General features: G+C 42.6%; 1 protein-coding gene across 2 annotated transcripts in view; it reads left to right on the top strand.

The window, feature by feature from the left end:
• The window catches only part of LOC133215025 (unconventional myosin-X-like), a 94,846-nt gene that overhangs the window by 59,395 nt on the left and 10,075 nt on the right, over window positions 1-25,376 (top strand). For both annotated transcript variants that reach the window (XM_061358642.1, XM_061358641.1), the window contains 12 exons: window positions 3,449-3,754; window positions 6,882-6,921; window positions 8,407-9,195; window positions 11,105-11,228; window positions 11,712-11,955; window positions 14,339-14,434; window positions 16,083-16,176; window positions 16,824-16,879; window positions 18,308-18,450; window positions 20,136-20,330; window positions 22,656-22,813; window positions 24,030-24,153. In XM_061358642.1, the coding sequence (XP_061214626.1) occupies window positions 3,449-3,754; window positions 6,882-6,921; window positions 8,407-9,195; window positions 11,105-11,228; window positions 11,712-11,955; window positions 14,339-14,434; window positions 16,083-16,176; window positions 16,824-16,879; window positions 18,308-18,450; window positions 20,136-20,330; window positions 22,656-22,813; window positions 24,030-24,153 (2,369 nt within the window). The remainder of the gene's footprint in view (window positions 1-3,448; window positions 3,755-6,881; window positions 6,922-8,406; window positions 9,196-11,104; window positions 11,229-11,711; window positions 11,956-14,338; window positions 14,435-16,082; window positions 16,177-16,823; window positions 16,880-18,307; window positions 18,451-20,135; window positions 20,331-22,655; window positions 22,814-24,029; window positions 24,154-25,376) is intronic.

Consider the following 25,376-nt stretch of genomic DNA (forward strand, 5'->3'; position numbering starts at 1 on the left):
CATTTTGCTTTGTGAAATGGGTGCAAGGTTGTACCCTGCCTTGCTAACGTGGAATATCAGCAAAATACACATTCGGTCTCGGGGGCTTTTATTCATTGGTTTATTTCCTCTAGGAAGACAAATGAGCTAGCTCCATTGTTTGTACATGAGCTTGCAAGTTCTTTGTCAGGGCCTCTGCTCTATTTTACTTTGTGTCTAGCATTTGGAGAGAGGGGTAGGGATTAGCACAGGAAAATTGATTTTTCTGGGAAACATCACTGCAGGCAAACTGAATTACTGCTTTTCTGAGTTCCTCGGAAGGTAGCTGCTGCCTTGCAGGGCTGTGATGGAGACAGTGTTGCAGCAGTGGTCCTTTTGGCTAGGAATCTTGAGGTCATCCAGTCTGCACATCCCACATGTTGTTTTTCTGAGTCCCATCTTCAAGAGCAAGCTGTACTTCTGCAGCCAGAGTGGGAATCCTTACAACCAGTTGGAGGTAACTGGACTTTGCAGGGGAGGAGAGCAGGGAGTGAGGAAAGAGCTAGGGAGGGACACAGGAAAACTTTTCTGTGAAGAGTTTCCAGTTGCACTGCACCTGTATTGGAGAAGGTCCAGCAAGAGGGAGTTCATCTGAGTGAGTGCTGAATGATCTGTGCAGAGCTGGGCAGAGGTCAGGAGTACCAGGGTGTGCTGCCTAGAGCTTGACACCATTTCTGTTAGTTTTGCAAGGATAAGTGTATTTAAATCCATTCAGTCTCATGCAAAGTAGGTTGGTAAAGAAGGGTACATGTGCCACAGGAGATTTTACTGGTTTCTTCCCCTTTGTGAACTTGTTCTGTGAGCCTGGTAAACCAGTCCTAAGGATGAGAATGTGTTCTTTGTCGCATTCCCTACAGCCTAGTATCTCTAACTAATCACAAAAATGTGAGACGACAAAATCAAGCCCATTCAAGTGATCCCATTTTTTTATAGCTAATCTGTGGAACTCTAAGCTTCAGGATCCATGGTCAAATTTGGCTGTGTCCCTGGATTCTGCAGGACTTTATTGCTCAGGGGAAGAAGACAGTAAAACATTGCTCCATAGCCCTGTGTTCGCTAGTCCTTGGAGGCATAACTGCTAAGTACAGCTCATCAACAGAGTAATTAACTAAATTCCAACATGCAGCATAAGAGCCTTGCAGCCACCCTGCTTTCTCTTGTGATGCATGGTCAGGATGTCTCCCAACTCCTCAGCATGGATTGCAAGTTTTACTTCCTAGGCCAGTGCAGGAGGGTGAGTGGAAAGCTGAACAAGGGGAATGAAATTCACAGCCTGTATGCAGCAGTTCCAGCCGATGGGTGTCCGCAAGCTTGGCTGCGGTCATGAGGAATGAGGGGGCACTTCAGCCTGGCAGATTAGCAGGCAGAGCTGGCCTGTATCTGGGCAGGGCTTGGCACATGTTGCACTTGAGAGAGTTCCTGGCAGATGCATTTTGTAAAAGTCAGAGTACCCTTTTGATGCGCTTATATCTGCCTTGGCAGAGGGTGTGTCTGCAGCTGTTCACACCCCATGTGCAGGGCACAGGGAGAACAGAGGGACCAGCAGTGAGGGGACTGCAGCTCAAGAGCAATCGATCTAAAACCTCCCACTTATCACCTCTTCCTTTTCCTTTTCTTTTCTTTGTGTTTCCTCCCTTTGACTTAATACTTACGGAAAAGAGCATGACCTCTGCACACTACTGCTATTAGCATCCCTCTCCTGGCTTTCTTGACTAGGCTGACATATCTGATGTGCAGGTTGGTGGCAAACTGTCAGCATGGGTCCCTGTTGCCATTTGAAAAGGGTTTGATTGCCAGGAAAGGGATTTTGAGGTGTGCCTTTTCCTCAGGGGGTTGCAGAAGGTCTGTGGGAAGGATATGTGAGAGCAGTGTGCTTTCTAGGACTGCAAGATCTCACAGGATTACTGTAGCCTGCTTGCCTAAGGTCCTGCATAACAACCCCATAGCATTTCCCTCTGCAAATTCTGGTTTGGAGTAAAGAAGGTTTTGATTTTAATAGTATCTATGATCTTTTTCCTACAGCAAGATCTTAAGGTGTCTAAGATATATTCAATTGCTTCTAAAAAATATCCACTTATTTTCAGGCTGATTGATTTTCAGGTCAATTAAATCTTATGTCTCCTTTTGGATAAATGGAAATGGCACCCAAAGATGACAGTACTTTGACAGGGATCAAGCATTTCCATAGCCTTCTCTTTCTTAAGGTCATGAAACAAGTGCTCTCTTTCTGTAAGCCACAATTTCTGCTTCCAGTCCTGCTTCCTCAGAAATGACTTCAGGGTCTAACATTGTTCTTGAAATGGACGTGCTAACACTGAACACAGGATAAAAGGAGCAGTGCAATCCCCTTCTACGCAGTATTTATGCTTGCAAGTGTAAGAATCCCAGTGATTATTTTTTTTATAGCATTTTGATGGGATCTGATCATCTGCGGCCCCAAAATCTTTTTTTGACTTGCTGCTTTCTAACATAGCCCCACATCAGGTGTCTTTGGCCTTTGATTCTTCAATACAAGACCTTATGTTTGGCTCTTTTGGATTGTTTAATGTTTTCTTGAATCTAGCTTACAAATTTAGCGTTACGAATAGCTTACAGATTACTGTGTAATAGTAACTCTTTGAGTTTTACCTAGTTTGCGTATCATGTACAAACTTCTACCAGTGACTTTTTTTTCAGGTTCTTGGTAAAAATAGTCTGTAATGCAGAGGCAAGAGCTGACTTTTCTGGAACTTCACCAGACTGTAGAAATACTGAATGGTGATTCTTTTTTTTAAGGCCCTACTATGTTTCTTTGTTTTAAAGTGCTGCAAAGTTGATTATAATATCATTATTGTTTAAGCAAAATATTGTGCAATATGTGTTTGTGGGAGCCTGGAGTCAATGGGGTATCACCTGTTACAATGCTACATTCAGCAATCAATAATGTTGTATCACTGTGTTGTCCCCCAAACAATGCAAGATTAATGTGACCAGATTCTTTTTTGCCCCATTTTTGCTTTTCCTAGAGTAATTCACTTTTGGCCACTGAAAAGACAGGTCAGTTTGGGACTTGGTTCTCATAGAGTAAGCCCACACTGAGTGATTATACTAATTGCACAGTGAATGTGTGTATGTGCAAGGCAAGGAGACTTTGAACTAGTGGGCCATCTCTTTCCATGTCCTAAATACCTGTCATTCATCCTCTGAGAGTCTTCATAAACCTAGGTGCCCATGGAAACAAGCCAGTGGTAGGTAGAGGAGTGAGAACAGGGAGGAGGATATGATTTATGGGTAATGGCAGGAAAGGAACAGAAATTGTGCCATTTCTGAGGACTGCTTTTCCAAATTAATTTTTCTGTGGACATGGTAAGATTGATAGATATACCAGGGCATGAAAAATGCAAAACCTGTATTACTTCATGGCGCATTAAATATCTGGTTCTGTTTTTAGGAAGAAGTATCAGAAGGTGCTAGCCAGTGTTGTTATAATCCAAAAGAACTACCGAGCATACTTCTGGAAGAAGAGCCTGCTGCGACTGAAGGCCTCTGCAGTCACCCTGCAGAAGCACTGGCGTGGCCGCCTGGCTCGCAGCCTCTACCAGCACCTGCTGCAGCAGGAACTCCGGCGGAAGCAGGAAGCGGAGGAGAGAAGGAGGCAAGAAGAGGAAGAACAGATCAGAAGAAAGGAAGAGGAAAGACAATGGCAAGAAGAGGAGGAGCGTAGGAGGAAACAGGAAGAGGAAGAGGTGAAGGAAAGGTACAAGATGGTATCTTGCACTTACAGTTCCCTAGCACGAAGGGAGGTGTACAAGCAGGTCTGGTGACACTGGAACAGCAGTTGCATGAGAAAGTGGCCCAATGCCAGGGGACAGAGTTGGGGTGCGCTTGTGGGCAGCTTAGAATAGAAAAGCAGCATAGAAAAGGAGTATCCTGCTTCCTTTAGGAACTCAAATTGCAGTGCATTTTTCCCTTTGGAATCTACATGGTATTCTGCTTTGGGAAGTACATGAAAGCTTCACTGATTGGGCAGAGATGCATATTTTTCTCATTGCTTTTGTAGTGTAGAGGAAAATTTATGGAGTCTTCCAAACTCTGGAAGGATTAGCAGTATGAGAAGATACCAGTATCATGGGTCTTGGTATGTCCAGTGAGATGCATCAGAGAGCAAGATGGGCAGTGTACTTCTGCTGCCACTGTTGTTCTTACATTCATGAGAATATACATGTGTTCCTGCTGCTGTGTATCTCTCATTAGGGATATGGATGTGTCAAGAGATCAGGAGGAGAAAGGAAAAGCTAATGTGACAAAAAGAGGCAATCTGTGAGCAGTGACAGTACACCTATTGAGAATCCTGCGCCTCATCATTTACTGTTTACTCCATGGTTACCTACATTCTAGCAAAACTGTGTGATGCAACATGAACTGTAACCAACTAAAAGTTGGCATGCAGTTATTGTGCATACACGAAGAAAAAATTACAATGTTGAGAAAGCTGAAGTATTTTATACTATTTTTTTTGTCTTCCCCAGAAGGAATAAAACAGCACAGATGTGAATTGAGAACCTAGTAAGAAAATAAAAGATTAGAGAATGCTTGGATAAATCAGATTACGAAGTCATTCAGACTTAGTGAAATCAATGTTTGGGTACTTTAGGAACCAGCTGAAGCAGTTCTGTTTTATTCTTTCTCCTCCTTTGTGGGTATGAGTGGAATTTCCATAAAATGGGAAAATTCCAAACCCCCATTTAAAATTGGAAGAGGAAGAATGAGGGAATTGTGGACCAGTCAAGCCTAACCTCAGTTTCAAGAAGACACTGAAACAAACAGTGGAAAATGCTTGATAAAGGAGTTAAGAGCTAACATGGATTTCTGAAGAACAAACAGCATTTAGTTACTTTTTTCCTCCTGTGATAGCTTATGACATGCCCTCTGGATAGGGAAAAGCCATACAGGGTGGATAACTTGATAGGTAGGGACTTTGGCGTGTTATGACAATCCTGTAAGACACTATAATGAACCTGCTTTGGAAAAACAAATACATGAAGCAAGATTAGGATTTGTGTTTCTAATGCATTGTATTCATAGAATCATAGAACATTTAGGGTTGGAAAGGACCTTAAGATCATCTAGTTCCATCCCATTGCATTTTAATTAGTAAGCAATAGTAGGCTTTCATTAAATAGGAAAGAACGCTTGAGTGGGATTCTTCCATGGTTTGTGCTGGGTATGGTACTAGTGCAACGTTTTCATAATCAGTTGGATGAGGGAATATGAATACCCTTATTAAATCTGCAGATAAAACCATCTGTTGGGGGGCTGTAAGTATAAAACTAGACAGGATTATAATTTGAACAATTCTGGCAAATTGAAGAAAGGGTCTGGAAAACATGGGGCAACTTCCAATACAAACATATGTAGATCTACAATTAGGAATAATCAAATGCACAGAGACAGAAAAACGAATGCCTGCTTCAACTGCAGAAGAAGATTTGGAGGCTAAGTTGAGCATGTTTCAGTGTCATGCTGTGTGAGAGGAGAAAGCAAATGCTGCCTATAAACAGGATCCTTTCTGTGAGATGTGGGGGTGATTCTTCTGTTCCGCTTGGCACTTGTAAGGCTTCAGTTGGAGTACTGTCCTTAGTTTTGGGTATCACATTTCAGGAAGAGTGTGGATCAGTTGGAGATGAATGGAAAGCAGCAAGAAATATCAGAGGTCTAAAAAATGCAAGGAACAGTTGCAGGAATTAGTGTGTAGATTGTAAGTGGTATTCTTGATTTGTTTTAAAATGGCTCTACTACTCTGCTTTATCATTTAAGGCAATTGTTTAACCCATGGCTCTTAGAGATCTTTCAGTAGAGTTGGATCCATCTGGATCTCACTTATGTCAGCTTTCATTTATAAACATTTCCTGGATTTTGTTGGTTTTTTTTTTTTGAGAGGGAGAGCACAAGAGTGAGGACTTTGTGACTTGCAGCTGCAATTTAGAGTTTGGCTGGGAAAGCTGAAGGCCCTGGGAAATAAATATTGTTGCCCTCCTGTTCTGCTTGGGGTCAGATTATAGATCTGAAAATTCCCACTGCCAATCTGAATTCAGCTGCATAGTGGTTACTAGAAGCAGACTCTACCATCCAGCCACATACTATCCCTGCTCCCTGTGCGTGACCCTGGCATTTTCTGCTAGTTCAGTTGCTTGTAGCATGCTTACTATGGAGAAACTGGCCATAATAGTGACAGCTTTCTCTTGAAGTACAACCTTTTTGATCTGAGTGGAAATGCAGCACCGTGGGATAGATTATTCATGTACTCATGTTTAGTAACAAAGTGACTCTTACAGCCATTACTAGTAAACTAGGTTTTGCATGCCATTGAGAAGTTACGCAAGCTGGAGCACACAGGTCTCCAGAATAGAAAGTAAGAGCCAAAGAAAGCACAAATTCCATTCTGGTATTACAATAATTCTTTTTAAAAAAAAAAACCAAACACACACAGTTTTCTGGTATCTGTCAGTCATGCAGGTACAGTCTCATTTAATATCCATGGATGTACAGTACTTCAGAAGATTCTGTTTACATTTATCATGAGTCTACCTGATCAGTCTGTCTGACAGTGTTTCCAGTGTCCTTCCTGATGTGTTCTAGCTAGTCCAGTTTCCTGATTGATCTGAAAGCTAAGTGTGTGAAGGAAATATGTTGTGTCCACAAAGGTCATGCCAACCACAGAGAATTGGATTTTTACTATATTACAAAAGCTTTTAAACCAGTCTTACCACGGGTACCTTACTTTAACCTTAACCGTGGAGGGATGATGTGCCCATGTAATTCTGAAAGCCTCATATAGGAAGACTGGGACTATCTCTTGACTATTGTATCTTTTTTCTTTATAGAGAAAAGGACCAACTGAATCTGCTACTCCAGGTGGCTCAGGTAAGTTTAAGAGTTATTCTTTACATATGTTTTCTATTGAGTATCTGTGAAGGGTCCCTCATTGCCTACATTTTGACCGGAGCTAGTATTTTTATTGTGGCAACACTATGTAAGTAATTGCCTTTGTTCATTCAAAACCTGCAGATGCTTGGCTTTGGCAGAGAAGCATAGAGTGAACAAGGTGGTGTTTTTTTCAAGGCTCATGTACCAGCCTGCATAGCTCCTATTTGAAAATTTCTTATTGAACACTGAGCATCCTTTCTTCTCTCTACTGCTTGAGCTTATTATATGACCTTGTGATGTGCTGAACTGTGACACAGTCTGTTTTGCTGGGTTGTTGCCTGTAACAGCCAAAATAAGAGTGCAGCCAGCTGCTGCCATGGCTAAAATAAAGCCCTTGTAACTGATCTAGTTGTTGGTACTTGATATATAGAAAAGCACACCACCTACCCTGAGGTGTGTGAAAACAGCTGTGTATTTTCTTACTTCTTGTCTCAAACCACTTGTTCCCCAGTTTTAGGCCAGCTCTGTTCTGGAGAGATGACAAGTTAAGAGTACAGAAATGCATTTGTCCACAAGTAAGAGTCAAGTAGAGAGCAATCAACAGGATAACTAAAGAAAGCAAGGATTGTACCTTGAATGGGCCATTTCATTGGCTGCATTGTCATACTCCAGTCAGGAAGTACATGAAATCCTTTTGGAATTTATTTTTGTTTTTTCTTGTGTGTTTTCAGCATCCTCCGTGGAGGGGAGGGTGGCTTCATCTTACAGCTAAATGTCAGTGAAAGTTACCAATATCTTCTGTCTTCTAATTATTGTGTACTTTCTAGAAATTTCCTGTTACTTCAGTTATGGAGAACAGGAAGGCTGAGTCTTCAGCAGCCAGTCATCATCCATTCAGTGATGCTAAAGAATGCCAAGAAACTCTGGGTGGAGTTTTGGTGGAGTGAGATTGGAAGGGATGCAGTCCTTACTTCACTGCAAGTACCCCTTCCAGACCTAGATTCTGATGGTCAGACCCCCAGCTCAGGAAGCAATGAAATCCCCAAATCTTCCAATGAATTTCCAGGAAATCTTCAGCTCTTAAGCAGGCAGTGCATATATGTATTCATATTGCTCCTTTATGTGTGTGAGATAGTTCAAATAGAGGCGATGGGCTTTCAGAATGCTTTTACCCAAATTACAGTGTACAAAGGGCTGTAATATGAGCAGCAGACAGAGGGGATCTTCTAAAATTTCACTGATTCCAGTGAGCTTATTTGTAAGATTCAGAAAGGAGGTAGGCTGCTGGAAAAAAGGAGGTACATGAAAATCCATTAGTTCTACTTTTAGCCTTTATATCATGGATGATTGCAGGATGCTTAAAGTCATCTTTTTGCAAATGGGAAATACAAGGCAAACAAGATATGAGGAATGAAGAATCCGGGCAAGGAACACATATAAGTTGAAGAAATTGCTTTAACACTGTTATATAAATTCTTTAAGGTGGAAGCAGTAAAGACTGAGGAGGTTGATATTCCCCTGCAAGAAGAGGAGAGACGTCAGATGGAGGAGATCTTAAGACTGGAGAAGGAGATTGAGAAGTTGCAGCAACAGAAAGAGGATCACATGTCTATAATCTGTGAAAATACCAGGAATGAAATCAATCGGCAGCGAGAAGAAGAGATCCAGAGGCTGGAAAAGGAGGCATCTAGGGTGGCCCAGGAGTTCTTGGAGCTGCTGGATTTTGGCAATCTGGATGAAAGCGTGCAGAACTTGGAGCGCTCACTTTCTAGTGAGGGGACACTAAACATTGACTGCAGCCTGGTGGCACCACTGGCTGAAGAAGAAGTGGATGAGGGTTTTCACGCTGATGACGAAGGACGACCAGCTTCCAGTTTGGTGGTCTCGAATCAGCATGGCACAAGAAACAGCAATAACTACTCAGAGAAAGTCACAGAGACAAGCCTTTCACTTCTCCATAGGGAAGTTAGAGAGGTTGTTCCTGCTCCAGAGCAACCTGTGGATAGAACCACTAGCCCCAAGGAGCAGAGGGCTCTATCTGACCCAGCAGAGACCATTTACAGCACTGTCTCAGATACACAGAGTAACAGTAGAGAGGTGGGAGATCCAATTTACACTCCCCCTCCAGATGTGGAGTCTGACTATGACCATGAGGAATTTGATGGCTGTGGAGATGCAGGTAGCACCTCAGCTGAGCCTCTGAATGGTGAGGAAGGTCTGAGACACTCCCATGGTACCAGCCTGGACTCCAACCGTGGCAGCCTGGATTCGGTAAGATGCTCTCCCTTCACTTTTCCAGACACTAGTGTAGCTTTGTTCGTATTTTTAATATCCTTGTCTTCTTACTCTGTGTCTGCTTACTCTGAGTATTATTACTAACATATAACTCCCTGTTACATCAATAATCAGCTTGGAAAAAAGGGAAGAGTCATAGGTAGGCTGAAGGCCAGAGGGCTTGTGATTGTCCAGTGTCTACTGGTACAGAAGCTAGCACATGTCTCTAGACTATTTTAAGGATTTTCCATCACCTTATATTAACCTAATACCCTTTAGGAAGACTGAAAGCAGGCAACTAGTATACTGTAGGTATGCGTTCTGCCTTAGAGAGATTTCACAGAAGTAGCCTGAGCTTTCAGTGGACAGTCACAAGAGGAAATGGGAAGGGCTGGGGTTTGATTTGTTTCCATCACTAAAGCTTCTCTTGTTCTAGTCCTGTTACCGTTCAGCGTCAAGGGTTTATTTTCAGCTACTGTGTAATAGATAAGCTGTTCTAAGGCTACAAGAAATTGCTGTGCTTATCCAGGCTAGGTCCCAGTGCACATAACCGAGACTGAACCTTTTCATTCCTACCACAGGGACAGTGACATGGTAGTAAAGATGGACTATTAGCTTTACACTTGGTACATCTCAGTTTAGATCCCATACTAGGCTCTGAACTTCCTGAGTGCCCTGAGGCTAGTTGCTTAATAATGCAATGATAAATCCCTTTACGGAACCGGATGTCAGGTAAGCCCACATAAGATTGTGAGGAGTTCAGGTGTGAAGCCAAAAATAGACCTAAAAATACTTCAGATAATTTGTCTCTGAGAATATAGCTTTGAGCTACAAAATATCTTTAGAAAAGGATTGATTGATTGATTGATTTTTAAGGAATTCAGTTTACTTCCTTTGCTGTTCTTTTCCAATGGCAGACTGTGACTTCTCTAAAAAAGTTGCTTGATTTTTCCTGTTTGCATTTCCCTAATGTCAGCTGCCAGCCATCCGAATATTTATGATCTGATCTGCTTGAGTAAAGGTACCTGCTCTGTGGGCAGGTACTCGGATCACTGTCAGGTAATCTTCAAGTCATGAATCATTCTGTCACAGTCTAGACCAGTTTCCACCATTCTTCATAAAATGTAAATAAGAAATGAAGGGTTTTATTGAGCTGCACAGTGAATAAGACCCATGACAAATCCAGCTGATACAATATCATGGCAAGAGGCGTACGAGAGATAACTGTAGCGGGGTCAAGATCCCATCAGTAGCTGCTGGTGCAAGAGTACTTGGTTTTTGAAACTCAGTGGCAAGAGAGGGAGCATGACTGAGTGGAACAGGAATGAGACAAAAGAGTAGCACTTTGCAGGGTCACAGAGGACAGAAGGGAAACATGAGAAAAAGCAACATGCATTTGGGGAAAGAAAAAGTCTGAGGAGCTGCCTTTATTAGTATTAAATTAATAAAGCAAATCAAATGAAGTTGTATTTAAAGTAAAGGGTAATAGGGTAATACTGGATTTTGTGTGTAAAGTACTTTCTTATGGTTGAGGGTTGTTACCTAGTTGTAGAACAGGGATGAGTAAATACTGTGGTATTATTTCAGTAGTTTAGATCTTTGGACTGAGGGCTCTGCCTTGAAACAGGAAAGTTTGTTACCGCAGGTAGCTGGAGTTTTCTAGCTATGTCCATTGCTTAATGTCACTTTCCTTTCTCATATGGAAATTCCATGCTCTGGAGACTCTTGCTTTAGGCATTAATGGGTAAGCGGTCAAGCCTCTAGTTTTACTGTATTGCTTTTTCTGTACAGGGAGTATGTGTAATTTTGCACCTTCTGATCATGTGACTTCTCTAACCTTGTTAATTTGCTCCAGCCCTGCAATCAGGAGAGCCCAAGTAGCCTGTATTTCTTATTTTCTTTGTAGTTCCTGGAGAGTGAGGAAGAAGTGGATGTTTACATTGATACAGATGAAGAATTTTGTAATGGACGAGTCACTCTCTTCAATGGCACAGGACCACCTTACTTTCACAGCTATCTCTACATGAAAGGTAAGTACTTTAGCCAACACTTTGGAAGGATGGAATCCACAAAGCCCACTTCCCTCTTCTGTTTCTCCAGAACCATCATCTTTGTCTTCTCTTAGTTCTCTGCTTAGTCTCTTTTTTTTCCCCTTCTTTTATTTAATGCAAGCAAATCAAACAACTAGGAGGTGGGTGTCAGGGAATTGGACTGGTTTTCTTTGCCACTGGGACTTAATTGTGCCCACTTAATGGCTTAAATGACTCATTCTGAGCTATAAAACTGAAGATAGTATAAAAATATAGTAATGCATGTATTTCTATATTTTGTGTTTGTTTCACTAGTTTGTTGTGGTTTTTCTCTGTCCAAACTTAAGCATAACCTTATTTCCCTCCTTCAGCTCCTTTCTTTCATCCAGGAACTGAAGTTCCTACTGAGTGCCAAAGGAGGGTCAGAATGGAAGCATGGCCCTTGTTTCATGTCTGATGAAATCTTGCTTCCTTGCTTTTCAGGAGGTCTCATGAACCCATGGAGGCGGCGCTGGTGTGTTCTGAAGAATGAGGCCTTCATGTGGTTTCGCACCAAGCAAGAGGCACTGAAGTCAGGCTGGCTCTATAAAAAAGGTGGAGGAATGTCAACACTTTCACGTCGCAACTGGAAACGTCGTTGGTTTGTGCTTCGAGAATCCAAGCTGATGTACTTTGAGAATGATAGTGAAGAAAAGCTGAAGGGGACAATTGATATCAGAAGGGCAAAGTGAGTGAAGAAATAAATCCTTGTGATCCCCAGTATTCACGCTGTAAATTAATAATGAAGTGTTTAGTGCTGCCAGTTCATCAGCCTATGTATTTCCCATAGGGCTAGGAGAATCAGAAACATAAGGAAAGAAAAAGACAATTAGAACTTGTAGTTTTATTCTAGACGGAGTCTGGAATTACTTGATAGTTCTTTTTCCAGTCTTGCATTTCATAATTCCGCAGAAGCTCTTTCCAAGCCATGGAAGGAGCCAGAACAGGAGGGGCGAATTAAGTACATACCCCATGCATTCTCCCCTACCCTGACTCCATCTGTTTCCTGGCGTCTCCAGGCATTCACAGAGGTGGTATGAAGCTCACAGTGGGATCTGAATTTGGCAACATGTACTATCCTTTTTCCTGAGTCCCGGATGCTCTTTTTACTGCTTTAGCCAATTCCTCAGCTCCTGCTGTAGGAAAGGAGAGACTAGTCATCTGTTAGCATTATGTGGTCCTGTAAAGTGCCGAAAACTGTGGCACATAGAATCATAGAATAGTTAGGGTTGGAAAGGACCTTAAGATCAACCAGTTCCAACCCCCCTGCCATGGGCAGGGACAACTTGCTCTAAACCATATTACCCAAAGCCTCGTCCAACCTGGCCTTGAACACTGCCAGGGATGGAGCATTCACAACCTCCCTGGGCAACCTATTCCAGTGCCTCACCACCCTAACAGGAAAGAATTTCCTCCTTATATCCAATCTAAACTTCCCCTGTTTAAGTTTTAAGCCATGACCCCTTGTCCTATCACTCCAGTCCATAATGAAGAGTCCATCCCCAGCATCCCTATAAGCCCCCTTCAGATACTGGAAGGCTGCTATGAGGTCTCCACGCAGCCTTCTCTTCTCCAGGCTGAACAGCCCCAACTTTCTCAGCTGATCTTCATACGGGAGGTGCTCCAGTCCCCTGATCATCCTCGTGGCCCTCCTCTGGACTTGTTCCAACAGTTCTATGTCCTTTTTATGTTGAGGACACCAGAACTGCACACAATACTCCAGGTGAGGTCTCACGAGAGCAGAATAAAGGGGCAGGATCACCTCCTTCGACCTGCTGGTCACACTTCTTTTGATGCAGCCCAGGATACAATTGGCTTTCTGGGCTGCAAGCGCACACTGCTGGCTCATGTTCATTTTCTCATCGACCAGCACCCCCAAGTCCTTCTCCGCAGGGCTGCTCTGAATCTCTTCTCTGCCCAACCTGTAGCTGTGCCTGGGATTGCTCTGACCCAGGTGTAGGACCTTGCACTTGGCATGGTTGAACTTCATGAGTTTGGCATCAGCCCACCTCACAAGCATGTCAAGGTCCCTCTGGATGGCATTCCTTCCCTCCAGCATATCAACCAAACCACACAGCTTGGTGTCATCGCCAAACTTGCTGAGGGCGCACTCAATCCCACTGTCCATGTCAGCGACGAAGATGTTAAACAAGACCAGTCCCAACACTGATCCCTGAGGGACACCACTCGTTACTGGTCTCCAGCTGGACATTGAGCCATTGACCACAAGTCTTTGTGCGCGGCCATCCAGCCAGTTCTTTACCCACCGAGTGGTCCATTCATCAAATTGATGTCTCTCCAATTTAGAGACAAGGATGTCGTGTAGGACAGTGTCGAACGCTTTACACAAGTCCAGGTAGATGACATCAACTGCTCTACCCCTGTCCATGAGTTCTGTAGCCCCATCATAGAAGGCCACCAAATTGGTCAGGCAGGATTTCCCCTTGGTGAAGCCATGCTGGGTGTCACCAAGCACCTTGTTGTTTTTCATGTGCCTTAGCATGCCTTCCAGGAGAATCTGCTCCAAGATCTTGCCAGGCACAGAGGTGAGACTGACTGGTCTGTAATTCCCCGGGTCATCCATTTTCCCCTTCTTGAAAATGGGGGTTATATTTCCCTTTTTCCAGTCATCAGGAACTTCACGTGACCGCCATGATTTTTCAAATATGATGGCGAGTGGCTTAGCAACTTCATTCACCAGCTCCTTCAGGACCCGCGGATGGATTTCATCAGGACCCATGGACTTGTGCACATCCCACTTGTAAACAGCCCTCTGTATCAACCTCCCTGTTATCTCTTCTTCCATGTAATCCTGTAGTCTGCTGGTGTCTTGAAAAGCCATTTAACACCTTAAGTTTTGCTTTTGTAGTAGATTAGCAGCAGAAACCTTTTTAAGGAGATCCTAAAATCCTATATGTATATTGGAATAATGTGTTTCTGTTGGAGTTATAAACCATCTGAATCAGTGCTTTCCCTTCTCTATGTTGAATGGTACAATGTAGAAAAAAAAGTTAGCCAGATGGAATTCATGCCTGTGAAAGGTTTGACTCTTGTGATTTGCTGTGTTCCAGAGAGATTGTGGACATTCATGAAAAGGAGAATGCCTTGGACATTGTGACAGAAGACAGAGTTTATCACATTGTCGCAGAGTCACCAGAAGATGCCAGGTACTAGAGGGAGTTTTGTTAGGTTTGTTCATTCAGTGTAAGTGTGACCCAACTTGCTCATGGGACAGCCTGGGAAATATAATCAATTCCCTTTTGCTAGAGAAAACAGAGGATTCATTCCTGACTCTCATTTTGTGCTTACTGGGAGGTACCTCACCTACTCTGGGGACTCCCAGTTGCAGCTTCTGGGATGGCTCAGCCTCAGTTAGAGGACTGCCACCGTCTTATGTGACTGTGAGCATGCTGAATTCAAGGGTTACTTCAGGAGACACACAAAACCTTAATATAAACTGGAACATCTAATAGCTGATTTATTTATTAAATGGAATCTTGAATCAAACAAAAAGTCTATTCATGTTGTCTGTAAATGATTGCGAGAGCAGCTGCGTTTTACCCAGGAGACAGAGACGAGGCTGCATCTTATCAGAGTCTGTAGTGTCATCTGATAAAATCTTCTCAGTGCAAAGCAAACAAATGACTCATGTTCTTCCTTCTTGGTGTCCTGGCCAGACAGTGGGGATCAGTCATTTAAGGGCAGGTTGGACCACCTATTCTGCCTATGCAAAGCCAAGTTAAGAGGTTACTGTCCATAGCTGCTCATGTCTTCCCACTTTTCCCACTGCTACCAAGGATTCTGCTCTCTCAGCTCAGCCAGTGTAACTGCTTCTCTGATCTACTTTAATCTGATTCTGTGAAGTTTAGGGTTGTTTATTATTTCATTTGGATGTAGGAAGAGTATGGGGGAAGGTGTTAGGCACTAACAGAAATAGTCTGAAGAACAGCCACATGAACAAGAAACAGGCAAATTCAAGGGGCAGTAGCTGAAGAAACAGTAACTTCTGAACCCAGAACTTCCACAGCTGGAAGGAAAAGGAGTGGGCCTGCCCTAAGATAACATTGCAGAATTGCTAGGAGAAGTATAAAACAAATGTGGCCTCTGTCAATGCCATATCAGTCTCTGTTCTGAGGGACAAGAAAGCACCAGCATTTGCAGTAGCAAGATTAGCAGATCTGATAGAGTATCCAGTTTGAGAATCCTTCATGGAGTCTAAATGTTTGTCGATATCATTGGAAGCTGCAGATAAGAATCTGCATGCTCTGTAACAGAGATTAGCCTCGAGATACATCTGTAATGAGAAGCTCTTTCACAGCCAAATAATTTAACTCCAAATTAACTTATAAACCCCACATGGTTGGCAGCCATATGACTTTTGAGTTTATGAGCAGATCAGAGAGACACTAGTTAGAAAGGCTTTCAGCTGTCTCTAGGACTCTAGTCCAGGAAGATTCCCAACTGATCCTGACTGCTTTACAACTACTGTATGCTCTTCTCAGTCTGCCGACATGTGCTTATGTAAAGCTACTGCCTGCTTCCAGTTCCTTGAATAGCAAGTAGAAAACTGGATTTTGTGGGAGCAGCTGTCAGTGGGTTGGAGAACGTGCACAGAATTTTCATGGATAAATAGGGAGGGAGGAAGGATGACATTAGAATCTGGAATGATCAGCCCAAGAGATATTTTGTACTATAGTCCTCAGGAAATTGTGAATGAAGAAATTTTCCCTCTGGCAGCTCTCCAGGTTCCTTGATCATATTCTACAGCTAGTTTCACTACCCAAATCTTAACTGTGAGTCTGTTTCAATTGCCAGTGGTTGGTTTAACGTCCTGAGCCGAGTACACAGCGCTACAGCGCAGCAGCTGAGGGAAATGCAAGATGAACAGGCCAATCCAAAAAATGCTGTGGTGAGTTACTGTGCAACCAGTCTGTGGGCATGCTTAGAGCCCTCTGTGTTTAACTCTTTTGTGCATGTTTTTCCAGCACTTGCAGTGATGTAGTTCATCAGCTGCATAAGAAAGTTGCACAATTATTATAAAGAAACAACAAAGATGATAGAACAAAGGGTAAGCAGTGGGAAACATGGTGGTTGTGGTGGGTGGCTCAGCTTCATCGCTAATGGCTGTCTTTGGTTTGAGGGAAAGATTGGGGCTGCCTTATGCAGATAAAATGCCTTTTGATGGAATTATGGGACTAGTCTGGGACTTCTGTCTGGGTCACAGTTACTCCAGACAGAAGATACACAGTTGGGAAGAACAATGTATTTATGTATTTTGCCAGTACCGAGATACCAGTGAAGGTTATTTCAGACCCTCATAATGCTCTTTGGAAATTTGTAGCTCTTTTTCCTCCAGTCCCATGGAGTTCTTGCACAACTTCTCGTGCTGTTCAGGGAGCAAAGATGACTCACTCATGCGTTTCTCACATGCTAATTTCTACTCAAGCTATTGGAATTCAGAATAATATTTTCAGTTCAATCCCATTCATGAAGAAGAATTGTCTGTAATTTAAGATGCAAGCAATTCCTGTTCTCTGTGTCTTTCTCACTGTACAGGGAACCCTGGATGTTGGGCTTATTGACTCAGTCTGTGCCTCAGACAATCCTGATCGGTAGGTACAACAACCTGACCATCTTAGATCAGAAACTCTCTAACATTTTTTGTGGGTAGATCCAGATTTTATTTGGGGTTTGCATTTGTTTAAATTCATGAGAATTCTTTTCCACATAAACATAACTGAAGTGTAGCTTGTTTCAAGCTGTCATTTCACAGGCGTGAATTTCACACCACATATATTTGCTTTGAGTGAAAATGGTCTTCTTTTCCTCTTAAAAGTGGAAACAGCATAATCTCAATTTCAAGAAGTTATAGGCTTACCTATTACTAACACTGAATGAAAATGTCCAGCAAAAGCAGCACTTCCAGTTTTTTAACAGAGTAATTTTGTTACAGATTTAGCAGAAAGAAACACCAATGTGGAAAACAATGGGTAAATTGAGAAATCTCTGTTGTTCTTGAAAGCTTTGCAGTGCAACAGAGCATAGACCTTTAGTTCACAGATCGGTTTGTTTCAGAGAAGAGACATTTCGTATCGCTTACATTAACATTTAATTATTTCCCACAGTGTTAACAGGTTCAGCCAGGGCAAAGATTCTTACTACAGTGCTGGAGTAAAATGTTAGCTATTATTTACCTCTGTGGTGTGTTTTTCTTTTTTTCTCACACCCGTTGCCAAGACTTTGGGGTTACTAGTTTAGGAAATGCGTATCTTGTTAGCAGACTAAGATTTCATTGATCAGAATGTTTTAGCCAGTTCTCAGCATGGCTTCCTCATAGTCAATCTGTGTACCAGTAAAAAAACATAGGCACACATAGTAAGCTCAACAGAAATTTGTGTTTGCTTCCAAAGCTTTGAGTCTGTCCTCTTGGAACTGGTCATATTTTTATTTTTCCACTTTCCTGTAGAGCATCAGTTCTGTGCAGAACTGTGGATGTTCTTTTGGGAGGACACATTTGTCTGTTGCAAGAGAAGAACAGAATCATCTAGGAGTAACATAATGATTTTTCCTCTGTTTTGTCAGGATTTCCTCATACTCTCAAAAACCAATCTCAAACCCATTTTAACTTAGGACTCTGCTGGGACCTATGTTTCCTGCTGCATGCCTGATGTTAATGACTATGAGGATAATGGCTGTATTAGCTCAGTCTGGTGGTACTAACACTAGCTCTGTGCGATAGGAGGATAGAACAAAGTCCTGTGCCTATGAACCCAGGACATTTTACAGCTGGTCATTAACTGATAAATGTTTTCTAGTCTTCAGAAATAGCTTTTGAAAGATGTTTAATTCCATTTATCTGGTTCCTGCATTCATCAGTTTTCAGATCAGCTGCATAGGAGATGTTCTTAAGTTTTTCTACACTCCTCTGTAGTTTGTATTCAGAGACTCTTTCTGCATTGTATATGGAAAGGTAGAGTTGTGCTGTGAGTTGAGATATTTGTATAGTTACAACCAATTTCAATGCTTTTATTTTCTGGCAGACCAAATTCTTTTGTGATCATCACAGCAAATCGAGTGATTCACTGCAACAGCGACACTCCTGAGGAGATGCATCACTGGATCTCCCTGCTGCAGAAACCAAAAGGCGAATCTAAGGTTGATGGCCAAGAATTCCTTGTGAGAGGTAAAAGGAAATGCACATGATTATGATACGTGAAACTCGTCTTTCATTTATGATCTGTAGGGAGGTGTGATTGCAGATAATCCCATCTAACTGCTCCCCAGAACCAATCATTCTTTGCCCCTCTTCACCTTCCTACCTGCTGCTTGTCATGTCCTGTGTTACGCTGGCACTGACTCATATATGATTCCCTGTCAGGTGGTTTCAAAAAGCTAAAGCTGGAAAAAAACAAGTACTTCTTTATACGTTTAGGTTTTGGATGTTCGTTCTGTAGCTTATTTCAACATGTCAAGCAAATGCTGTCAGGGAACAGGAAGGGAGCATGGCTGCTGTTTAGGAGCAGCTGGCTTAGACTGACTATGACATGACACTGCAGCTTTTGTTTTCAGAAAGCTCTGTTCCTTCTGACACCTGTCATGTAGAGAGGGAGGGAGAGAGATCTTTGTGGGATTGCTGCTGTCCTCAGCTGAACAAACTAACCTGATCAGGGTCGACATAGTGAGATGAAAAGGATTTTCTGAGGCTGAGCAAAAAATTTAAATTATGTCTCTGTTTAGAGCTTAGATGGTGATGGAGGACCTGATGCATGAGTTCTGATCACACATATTACAAATATTACCCCATTTGCCTCAAATATTTTTACATTTCCTTAGTACTTTCAGCCCATTACATGGTCTTAAAGGTATGAAGACACTCCTGATCCCATCTGTGGAAAGCAGGAGCATGAGCAAATTGCCTTACACCTTCCAGAAAGTATCTGTCTTGAATAAAGGTCCAGGAGTGCTCATGGCAAGGCAGGAGGACAGGAAGAAGAGGGTTACCAAAAGTGGCATAAGCTTTCCATCCTAGTCTTAAATATTTCAAGGAAATTAAAGGATATAAAGCAGCGTATCAAATAGTGTGAGTACCTTAAATTTTAAACACTTAATTGCAAGGCAGCAGTTCCTTTCATCTTATATTATTCATTAGTTTAAGATAAAAGGGAATGCTACTTTGCAAAGTCAGTGTATGCTCTGCACTTCATAGTAAGATGTTTGTGTGACAGTGGTGTAGCCATGAAGGCGTATGTTCAGGAAGGTCTGTTTCTTTATCTTTTCTTTATATGGAACCTCTGGGCTCAGTCCCACAGCCTTTGAACTTTTTGCCTTGTGGGTGGACATTACCTTTTACACCTCTGAATAGAAAATTGCCTTTGTGACAGCTTTCACAACTCAGACTGTTATGTTTTCTTTTATAGTATTGAATGTAAAATGAGAGAAGATATATTTTTCCTGACCATGGGAGAAAGAGATGCATGTATCACCAAACCTTTTTCATTGAGGTTTGGATAAGCATTTGGCATCTCTTTGGAGAAATGAATTGTAAAGTATTTATTCACATGATTGTGACTTGTGAAAGAAGCATTCTTAATGGAGGATGCCCTCATGGTGATGGCAAACTAAATCACAGATTATTAAAAAAAAATGCATAGAGTTGAAGGATGGAACAGCTCAGTGGAAAATTTTGGGCTATTTTCTTACAGAGACTGTACAGAATACTGCCGCAGCCAGTAAAGCAGAGCTGGTAGGTCACAGCATGAGGCTTTTGCAGAGGGGTGGAATTCTTGTCCCAGAGTTAGAGAGCCACCAGACAAGAGACAAGATTGCTGTGGTGGCAAAACCATTGACATGCCTGTATTCTTGTGCTAGGCTGGCTTCATAAAGAGGTTCAGAGCAACAACAAGATGTCCTCTCTGAAGATGAAGAAACGCTGGTTTGTTCTGACAAATACTGCCCTTGACTACTACAAGTCATCTGAGCGCACAGCTGCCAAACTTGGCACACTTGTGCTCAATAGCCTCTGCTCCGTAGTACAGCCTGATGAGAGGGTCTTCAAGGACACAGGTAAGAGGAAGAAAGCGGTAATGAGCAAACCTTCCATGCGTGAAGTTGCCTGAAGAAGGGATAATGCAGGAATGTAGTGGTGTCATGTTGAGAACATGGTCTTGATGTTATCTGAGGCTTTGTGTCTGGCTTCAAACATCTTTTCTCACAGAAACTGTAAGAGACTTGCAAATGGCAAGAGTAGCGTGCAAGTGACAGTAAGTCCCTCATACCTGATGGAGTTACACAGTGCTGATGTTTTTTCACTGAGTGGTGTCACACACATTTACATGTTTCCCATATCGGCAAAGGGGCATGAATTCTTGTAGTTGACACTGTAATTATCAGAACATCTCTATAAATAACTGTCATTTTGTAGTATGACCTACATTTGTCTTTGGGGACAATGTTATTGTCTTAACAGCAGTGGCATAGACTCTTTTCTGTAGCATCACTTAACTCGTTAGAAACAAAAGTTTACAAGGGCCTTTGTTTGCTTTCTGTGCAGTGTCACACAGTTCTGGGAAGGCAGGATCTGGCACGATCCTCCCTGGCTTGCCTTACAAGTTCAGGAGGGAAAATGGGTGAAATCCTTCTGACAGAGAAAATGAGCCTTAGAACAAGACTTGAAATACTGGACATTTGAGTAGTGGAATTACTTGGGGTATTTCTAAAAAGGGCTGGAAGCTGGAAGCATTTGGTAAAGTGAGGTGAGAGAAAATTTCTTCCGCTTACACCAAGTAGTCCATGTTTTTGATCTCAACAAATATCTAGGGCTGCTTTTAGCAAGGCAAATTTGTCATCTCTCAGTTTATGTCAAATACAGTATTTTTAAAAGCTATGAGAATTCATTTGGCAATTTGATCGGGTGCTGTGTGTAGAGTGGTCATTTTCTGAGTGACGAATAGCACAGTGTAGCCCAGATGCTGTCTGTGAAAGTGGCTTGCTGGACTGGCAGGGAAGTATTCATGTTACACTGCAAAATCTATCTTGGAAAGCTCTCTTTGTACCAAAATTTGGATTAGGACCTTCCTGCTGATAAATATGTTTTGGGAATAGGGACATTTATGTCTATCTAGTCAATTTTAACTAGACACACCATATGTTGCTATCAAAGCAGCAAGGGTTTTCTCTGACATGTGCTACAAACAGGAAGAGAATCACAGAATTATTTAGGTTTGAAAAAACCTTTAAGATCATCGAGTCCAACTACTAACCTAGCACTGCCAAGTCCATCACTAAACTATGTCCCTAAGCACCATCTACGTGTCTTTTAAATACCTCCAGGGATGGTGACTCCACCACTTCCCTGGGCAGCCTGTTCTAATGCTTCACAACCCTTTTGGTGAAGAATTTTTTTCCCAGTATCCAAACTAATCCTCCCGTGGTGCAACTTGAGGCCATTTCCTCAAGTCCTATTGCTTGTTACTTGGGATAAGAAACTGACCCCCACCTCACTACAACCTCCTTTCAGAAGGTCTACCCTGAGCCTCTTTTTCTCCAGGCTAAACATCCCCAATTTCTTCACCCACTCCTCATAAGACTTTCTTTTCTGGACCCTTCACCAGCTTCATTGCTGTTCTTTGGACACACTCCAGCACCTCAGCGGCTTTCTTATAGTGAGGGGCCCAAACCTGAACACAGTGTTGTGAGGTGTCGCCTCACCAGTGCCAAGTACAAGGGGACAATCGCTTTCCCTAGTCCTGCTGGCCACACTGTTCTGATACAAGCCAGGATGCTGTTTGTCTTCTTGGCCACCTGGGCACACTGCTGGCTTATGTTCACCCGGCAGTTGAACGCCACCTTGAGGTCCTTTTCTGTGGGGCAACTTTTCAGCCGCTCTTCCCCAAGCCTATAGCGTTGCATGGGGTTGTTGTGACCCAAGTGTAGGACCCAGAACTTTGCCTTGTCAAACCTCATACAGTTGGCCCATTGGTCCAGCCTGTCCAGACGTCTCTGTAGAGTCTTCCTGCCCTCCAGCAGATCAACACTCCTCCTGAACTTGGTGTTGTCTGTACCCAACAGATTTACTGAGAGTGCCCTCAATACCTTGTCCAGATCGTTGATAAATATATTAAACATAACTGGCCTCAGTACTGAGCCCTGGGGAACAGCACTTGTGACTGGCCACCAACTGGTTTTAACTCCACTCATGACCTGTAGATGCCATGTGATGGCACTCAAGATGATCTGCTCCATAACCTTCCCGGGCACCAAGGGCAGACTGACAAGCCTGTAGTTCCCTGGGTCCTCCTTCTTGTAGATGGGTGTCACATGTGCTGACCTCCAGTCAACTACATAACATGGAAGCAAGTTTTACCTTCCAGCTTCTTTATTTCTCCACAGGCTATTGGAACATCATTGTCCATGGGCGAAAGCACTCTTACAGACTATACACGAAGCTGTTGAATGAAGCTATGCGTTGGGCTTCTGCCATTCAAGGTGTCATTGACAGTAAAGTTCCCATCGAAACACCTACACAGCAGCTCATTCGTGACATCAGGGTAGGTGGCATTATGATAGTTCCCGAGTGAGTTGGGAGCAGCCAGGTCACCACTGGCCTTACCCAGTCATTGCTGAGAATGTGGCAAGAAACAAGGTTGCTGTATTGGGGGAGGGGGCGGGGGGCAGGGAGTGAAGAAGCCTATATGACTGTGAAACTAAACAGTCAAATCTTATGTTAATTTTACTTTGAATTAGCATGTTATCTGATCTATGTAAGTCTAGGCTACAACTGTGTGTAACTACAAATTGCAGATCCCTGTTTCATCCTTTCCTAAACATCCTCTGGACACAAATATAAAAATTTCCATTCCTACCAGCCATGTGACTTTGCTGTACCCTGAAGTCCTCCGTGTACCTTAGCTTGAGTGGGTAATAGCAGAGTAGAAGGGTAGAAGGAAAATGTCCTTCAAAATAGCAGAAATTGTGCCACTGTAACAGGAGTAGTTATTGAGAAGGCTTCTTTCCAGACACTGTGGCAAATTAAATGTAGAATCATATTAGAAGACACACCCAAAGCATATCTCAGAAGAAATGTAATGCAAACATATGCGCTGTGGTGAGCTCTAAACTAGATTCAATTATATAGTAACTATTTGGGAAGAAAGAGCTGGGAGTGATCGTGGAGAACCTTGGAAAATTTCAGCTCGGAGTTCAAGGACAAATGGAATGTTAAGTATTAGGGAAGGAATATAGGATGAAATGTGGAAGATGATGCCAATATATACGATAGTGACAGGCCCAGATTTTTAACTCCATGTGCACTTTGGTTGTCTCTTCTGTAAACACATGGAGTACAACCAGGCAAATGCAGGGAGGCCAGTCTCATTATTACATATTAAACATGGCAGATCTGTGATCAGAAAGTCTGTTAACCATTTACTGTTGAAAGCTTGAAGGATATAGCAGGGAGGAATCATGTCATACATGTCTGTTACATGCCTGCATTAGGTGTCAGCCACAAGCCACATCTGAAGTGAGGATCCTGTGCTTGGTATGACCCAGTGTGGCTATTCTTGTGTTTAATTTTCAGCAATAATTACAGAATAATTCTTATATGTGAATTATGCCTTTGTCCGCTAGTCCCTCTATGGACCTCCAGAAAGTTAGATAAAGGTGGTTGAGCTTGGACAAATGTGTAAGGACATCCTGTGAAGGTCTGTCCCCATTTAAGGATCATTATAATCCTCTTTTATTTCTTATTTCCCCCTCCCCCAGGAAAACAGCACAAACTTTGAAGTTGTGGAGCAGACATATAGGAGGAACCCAATCTTGCGATACACTCAGCACCCGTTGCATTCGCCATTGCTCCCACTACCATATGGAGATGTTAGTGTCAACTGTAAGTATTTTACACATGTGACAGAATCTGCTCACATTTTGAGGATCAGCATGGAGCCTGAACACCACAAAAGTGGTCTGTAAGCGCTCTCTATGCAGGTGAAGTTCATTTGGGTTTACATTCATTTGGGAAGCCCACAGGGTTCAGAGGGGGAGCAGATCCTTTCACAACCCAGAATGTATTCTGTGTCCACTGCCCTGGATCTTAATGAACACTGAGTCTTAAAGTAAATGGGGGCAGGTAGTTTATCATCTATCTGGAGGATGTGCAGCCTGTCATCCTTTAGCTGCAATTGTGAATAGCTCCAGCAGAAATCCTACAACAGGATTACATTATGCAACTGGCAGTGGGATATTATTCCCACATACAGAAGCTGCTGTAAAACCAGATGAAATGAATCGTTTCTTCAAAAGCTTCAGGAACATGAAAGAGCTAGACTGTTTGGTAGGCCACCAGCAAACTGAGGTAATCAGCTGATGATTCCAGACTGTTTGGCAATACTAAAACTGAAAGCTGTTAGGCTGTTGCTGAAGCCCTATAGAAGAATCTCTAACACAGAATGACTGGGCCACAGAATCTTTTCAGAAATTAATTTCAATCTGGATATGCAAAGCAATGCGCATGGGAAAAACAGTGTTGCATGGGTAGCGATCTAGTTCTGCTTAGGAAAGTGAACAGAAATTTACATAGCTTTATGAAAATGTCAAGTCCTGTGCTGAGCACAGAAACACAAGAGCTAATGCAAGGTTTTGAAAGCTTAGAAAATGAAAGTCTCTGCGTCTTTACTGATGTATCATGCACCCGCATCTTGAATACAGGATTCAGTTTGGCCTTTCACATGTTAATAAAGATACAGGAGAAGTAAAAACCTACCCAAAGATTAAAGGCAAAGAAAGACTTGCCTACAATTAAGAGAGTAGATAGAGCAGAACTCTTCAGCCTCAAAATGAAGCTTTTAGGACTAGCGTACTGTCATGGAGAAAGTGAAAGGGGAGTAACTGTTTGCTCGTGATACAATGATCAAATGAAATGGCAGATTAAAAGCAAAGAAAAAACAAATTCTGGAATACAGAAAAATTACAGAGCAAAACCACTGTGGAACTTGCTACAGGGCTGTGTATTGGTACTGTACAATTAATGCATGGCCATTGGGGAAGCAATGTCTGTATAGGAGATTCAGAAGGACCTACAGCCCCAGAGATGGGTCAGAGGATGCAATCCTG

Source organism: Neopsephotus bourkii, unplaced genomic scaffold (assembly GCF_033783945.1).
Source record: "Neopsephotus bourkii isolate Nb327-2 ecotype Australia unplaced genomic scaffold, CSIRO-AGI_Nbou_v1 NB_951, whole genome shotgun sequence".
In the NCBI taxonomy this organism is placed as follows: domain Eukaryota; kingdom Metazoa; phylum Chordata; class Aves; order Psittaciformes; family Psittacidae; genus Neopsephotus; species Neopsephotus bourkii.